The sequence below is a fragment of the Danio aesculapii genome, chromosome 22 (assembly GCF_903798145.1).
Source record: "Danio aesculapii chromosome 22, fDanAes4.1, whole genome shotgun sequence".
In the NCBI taxonomy this organism is placed as follows: Eukaryota; Metazoa; Chordata; class Actinopteri; order Cypriniformes; family Danionidae; genus Danio; species Danio aesculapii.
In genome coordinates, this window is record NC_079456.1 from 11,515,654 (window position 1) to 11,521,892 (window position 6,239).

At 36.8% G+C, this 6,239-nt stretch overlaps 1 protein-coding gene across 1 annotated transcript; it reads left to right on the forward strand.

Annotated features, from left to right (window-relative positions):
- Positions 1 to 1,750: 1,750 nt before the first annotated feature.
- Positions 1,751 to 5,913, forward strand: tusc2b (tumor suppressor 2, mitochondrial calcium regulator b). Its single transcript, XM_056448276.1, has 4 exons — positions 1,751 to 1,908; positions 2,418 to 2,623; positions 4,821 to 4,941; positions 5,047 to 5,913. The coding sequence occupies exons 2-4, from the start codon at positions 2,472 to 2,474 to the stop codon at positions 5,110 to 5,112; spliced, it is 339 nt and encodes a 112-aa protein (XP_056304251.1). The 5' UTR covers positions 1,751 to 1,908; positions 2,418 to 2,471; the 3' UTR covers positions 5,113 to 5,913.
- Positions 5,914 to 6,239: the final 326 nt, after the last annotated feature.

Genomic DNA, 6,239 nt, shown 5'->3' on the forward strand with positions numbered 1-6,239 from the left:
ACACACACACACACACACACACATGATGTAAATATTTTTATGAAAACAAAAAAAAATCAATATCTTGATATAACCATTTAAAACAAAAATCTACATCATATACATCATTGTATATGTGTGTGTGTGTGTGTGTATATATATATATATATGCATACATGTATATATATACAATTTGATGTAGATTTTTGGTTTAAATCTCAAGATTTAGATTTTTGTTTTCATAAAAATATTTACATTGAAATAATTAAAAAAACAAGTAAAATAAAAATAATTTACAAATAAAATAAAATTATAAAATAAATTATAAAGTTTCCCAGTATTTGAGGCTGGAAGGGCATCCGCTGTGTAAAATATATGCTGGAATAGTTGGCGGTTCATTTCACTGTGGTGACCACTATTTAGAGACTAAGCCAAAGAAAAATTAATGAATAAATTATAAAATACATATTTTAAGAATGTGTGAATCAAGTATGCACAACAATATTTAATTAACAACCATAATTATGATATAGTAATAATATTTTAAAAAATATATAACAAATTGTTAAAATATCAAATGTTTATACATTTACTAAAATATTTTGTTAGTCAGATATTATTTTGGGAGATCTTTTGGACCAGTGTTTCTCAACCACGTTTCTGGAGGTCCACCAGCACTGCATGTTTTGGACATCTCCTTTGTGTGTCATACTCATTACAGGTCTTTCAGTCTCTGCTAATGAGCTGATGATCTGAATCAGGTGTGTTTGTTTAAGGAGACATGGAAAATGTGCAGAGCTGTTGGTCGTCCAGGAACATGGTTGAGAAACACAAACACTGTTTTAGACAAACCCTGGACAAGGACAAATCACAGGTATAATTTGATACAGATTTTTTGGTTTAAATGTTATTTAGACAAAAAAATAATAATAATAAAAAAAAAAATATATATATATATATATATATATATGTGTGTGTGTGTGTGTGTTAAAAATATATTCATATTTAAATAATTTAATAATACATAGTTAATTAAAAATAGTGTTGTATAATTCATTCATTCATTTTCTTTTCAGCAGAGTCCTTTTATTAATCAGGAATCACCACAGCGGAATGAACCGCCAACTTATCCAGCAGATGTTTTACACTTCACAATTCACACACATACATTTGAGACAATTTAGCTTACCCAATTATATATAGCGCATGTCTTTGGACTGTGGGGAAACCGGAGCGCCCAGAGGAAACCCACGCCAACACAGGGAGGACATGCAAACTCCACACAGATATGCTAATTGATCCAGCTGAGGCTCGAACCAGCGACAGATATGCTAATTGATCCAGCTGAGGCTCGAACCAGCGACCTTCTTGCTGTGAGGCGACAGCGCTACCCTACCCTATATAGTGTTATATAATATCAAATATACATTTTCTCAAATAATTTTATTCCATTAAATAACCTCTTTTTAAAAAGCGACAATAAAACGTACTCAAATAATATTGCATTAAGCAAAACATGACTGAAAATTTACTTTTCTTCTTCTTCTTCTTGGTGTTTATTGGTGGTTCGCATTCTGAACAGAGCATTTCCGCCACCTACTGTGGGTTATGGATCAGAGACTCTTTTTTTTATTATTATTATTTTTTATTATTATTATTTTTTATCTCTAGACTCTTCAAAAACCCCGAGCCTTCGATGTTGCTGCATGTTCAGCTCATCTTTTATTCTGTAAAAATCGTGAACCTTTATTCTATCCGGTCTCCTGTATTTCCGGTTTCATCGGGAGCGGTTGAGAGTGTCGTGATTCACTGTCTGATCAGCAGCGGCTCGTTTGTGACTTTGCACACTCAATAAATCTGACCAAAGCAGAAACAATTCGCACCATTTCCGCTGCTCTGCTTTATTGAACACCAAAAGACTTCATTCAGGTAAGTGTCATCATTAATATGAGTATTATGTTGAGTTAAAGACAAAAACGCAGTAGCACATTATGATGATGTTAGCCGTATTAGCAGCAATGCTACCTCAATTTAGTCAACTACAAGATACACCAGATAAAAACACAGCTGTTTACTATTAAAAAAACGTACGTGGAATGATCGTGTTAATTAAATTTCATCAAATTAAAGCTTGTTTTTACTCATTTTATATGCTGACAAACAACATGTCCTCTTTTGAGATGCTAGTGCTAATGCTGAGGTAAAAAAAATCTGTTACATAAAATATTATGTCAAATATTCAGTTACTATGACTCTAAAGCACTTTTTACCCTTTAAAATCTGTTTAACTCGATGAGAAAGCACATTGCACAGATTTCACATGTCATAAAAAGTTGCCATATTTTAACATGACTGTCACCATTATCAGCTACATGACAGCAGCGTGTCAATTATTAACAATATGAGTTAACTAACAGTCTGTTTTGGTCTTCTTGCAGAACTGAACGCCCGTCCCAGTGTGACCCGACCAGGAGGAGAATGTTTTGCGGTCCATGATGGGCGGCAGCGGGTCTAAAGGTAAAGGCTACTGGCCATTTTCAGGTTCAGGTGGTGGAGATGAACCAGCCAAAGAGGGCCAGGAGCAAAGCCTGTCCCGAGTGCGCAGCATCCGAAATGCGACGCCATTCGTGTTTACCAGGAGAAGGTAAATATAACCACAGGATCTGACATGTGATTTCTGACCGCATAACTGGACTGCTGTGCCAGTTATGCTGTAAGATGAACAGATAGGGAAAAAACACATTTATCTTCAGATTTTGGAAGTAACTAGCCAAATAGTTGAGGTAATTGAACGTTTAATGTTAAGTAAAGGGTAAAGTACAGTTGATATGTTTAGATATTGCAAAATAAAGTCTGATAGGATGGTCAGTATTTTACACTGATAACTGGCTGACAATTTTTTTCCTCAACCAAAAGAGATGGTCTATTTTGGTGTCTGCATATAATAAAATATACAAATATTATTATGTTATATGACAAATATTATTATATACATGCATATGAAATGAAAATCAAGTGTCTGCTTTGTTTAAAATGACTTTCATTTAAAAAATGACAAAATGTGGGTGAAATAATTCACTGTCATATATTATGTATTTATGTAAATATGAAAAGTTCAGATGCAAAAACCTTTAAATGCCGTCTGAAATTTTCTTCTAAAATGAGCGTTTTTATCAGCCTCCTGTGTGTAGGTTGAGTAATATCACTTTTATGGCAAAGAATAAGTCCTTTTTATGGTCTTTAAAGTGAAATAACTGAATATAAACAAAGGAGGATGAGAAAAATTTCATCTTCGATGGAAATTTCAGACGGCACTTTGCGGTTTTTGCATCTAAACTCTTCATATGTATATAAATGTACAAATAAAAAACACAAATTTGTTCTGATTAAAATATGCTAAAGGAGTATGTAATCATACAAAACTGTGTTTTTTAATATAGTTAAAATAACTGAAGGATAGAGACAGTATAAATATTATAAATGGCAATTAATGTATACATTTATGTGTATATGCGGGTGCACTGTGATCCTTGAAAGGAGACTTTTAATGTTTTATTACATAATTCTTCATTATAAATGCACAGATTTACTGCCAAATAAAAAGTTTTTACACCAAGTGATCTTTAATTAGGTTTCTTCTAGGGTTGGGTCGATAGACGATGCCAACGTCTATCGCCGTTGACCGACAGACATAATGATGCTGAGCCGGCATCGCGATCCTCTGCCTCGCCCCCATTGCAGCAACCTGCTCATGAAAAATACACACAGGCCCCGTTTACACTAATACGTCTTAGTTTTCGTTCTAAAATGCCATTTTAAAACTATCCACGTCCACACTGGCGTTTCATCTAGCATTTCTGAAAAGCTCTCTTTCCACACTATACCTCTGAAAACGCACATCGAGTGACCACACACACACAGTCATGCACTGCAGTGTACGCACGCGTCTGAACTCCAGCGGTCTTGAGCACAAAACCCCAGAGAGCAGTGCACGTCGGACAGTTTATCAAGGATGTAGGCTACCGCTGGGTCTTGTCTCACTATAGTTGTTAAACATGATATTTAATTAATCTTGTCCCTATCTATCGACTCTTCGCTTTTTTCAGTCTATCAGGTAATGTGTCAGAGCGTCAGTACACTGCTTCAATCTTTCGCTTTCACGCTTGTACTTAGTAATTTTAGCGAAAACCTCAGATACTGTTGGTTGGTTCCTTTTGGTTGTGCAACTTTTTTACCAACCAAGTTTGTCGACGGCATTCTAACGACACGGATCACTCTGCCTATTCATGCCAGAGTCCTGCGGAAAAAGTGATTGACAGGTGTTAATTTGTTTATTCTTTATTTATTTATGAATTGGTTATGGGTAAAACAAAGACCATGCGGGTCAGGTAGTTGAAACGGTAGACTGCAAATAATTAATTTGTTATGAATTAAATATTTATAAATAATTAATTCGCTGCCGCCTACGACAACGATACCATCGTCCATCGGAATGTTTCACATTAGACATCGAACGATGCCAAATTGGTCAACAACACCCAACCCTAGTTTCTTTTTAAAATTATGATAGAAATATATCAATTTTATTATAGTTTTGCTAAAAATAGATATTCCAGAAAACTGGAAAATAAATTAATGGTATGCAATTTATACAATTCTAGCATCAGGTAACCACTCAGAATCATATGCTTCTTTTGGGTCCATCATTAATAAAGAGGGATTTTTTACACTTAAAAACAAAAGTCGTTTTTACTGCACCAAGTAGTATTTTACACCTTTAAATGTGAATAAAAAGTGTTGCACATGTATGCGTTTTATTAATTATTAATCATCTTTTAAAGCTCTTTGTACTTTGATGAGGACGGTGACCTGGCCCACGAGTTTTACGAAGAAACGGTAGTAACAAAAAACGGCCGCAAGAAAGCAAAACTAAAACGAATCCACAAGAACCTCATACCTCAGGTCAGTCAGCATGGGAATATTTTGCTAACATTGCCTGCATGTTTACATGGCATTCAATTGTAGCGTTTGAATATTAGTGAAAATTGTTTACGACTTGTTCCTTAGGGAATCATCAAGTTGGATCACCCGTGTATCCACGTTGATTTTCCAGTCGTCATCTGTGAAGCCTGATGCCGTCGGTGACCTCATGCGAAGAATCCGTCCTCCCTCATTTTCCTCCCGACCGCTGGATCCCGAACACGCTTGCTGTGTAGCGCCCCCATGTGTCCTGGAGGGCTGAACGCGTGTATGTGGAATCCCGGCAAACCCGGCCGCGAAACGCTCCGGCTGTCTGAGAAGAGGCTGCGGCCTGACAATGATGTCCTGACTCTTTTCGTTCTCTTGTAATCCTCCACATGTATGTCTTGAAGACTATTATGGGCTGTATGGCCAAGACACTAAGTGTGATTTGTATATGAGTGTATGGCTGTTTTTGTTTGTATGTGACCATAGAAATAGAGAAAATTTTGCGATGTTTGACTTTTATCAGGAGCACATCATGAAGGACTCTTTTAGAACGTTGCGAATGTAGACGTTCTAAAAGCCATGGTTGCATTTGAATGCTTTAATTGAAGGGCATTGTATACAAAGCAGAACTCCAGAGAGGATTTTCGTAGAGGTAACGCCGTTAGGGTTAGTACAAAAAAAACGTAAAAACTACAGCCTGAATTTTGCATGTAGTTCCTATAGACCAGATTCTGCTTTCTTTTCAGCTGGTAGGGGAGAGTCAATGGCTGTTTACTACGCTGTGATTTGTTTATATGCTGATGGGATGATGGAATTGCTGCCGCTCCTTGATTGGACGGTTGAGGCACTGACTGACACGGTGCTGCCAGTCACTGTGAGAAGCCCCGCCCCCTCACACTGTTGTGGCAGTCTTTATTTATTACAAATAAAATGACCAGATGGCATTAAAAAAATACCACATGTAAATGCGCATCAAATCGTGTGTGTTCTGTCAAATTAGTAGTTTAAAGGCCGGGACACGCTAACAGTGGTGGATTTAGGCATGGGCAATATGGGCGATCCCTGGGGGCGGCACGAGGAGACGGTAAAAGCTTGGAGATACGATTTACTTTATGCAAGTGTATTAATTTAGAGAGGTGATCCTAGAATAAAGACGCTAGGGGTCATTCACATTAAATGTCTTTTGCACGCGTGAGTTTGTTACTCTGTGCAACCGAAACAACACTGGTGAAAGCAAACTGATGCATGCATGCAGTAAACCATTCCAGGGCGCCTCGCACGTGCTGCTGCAG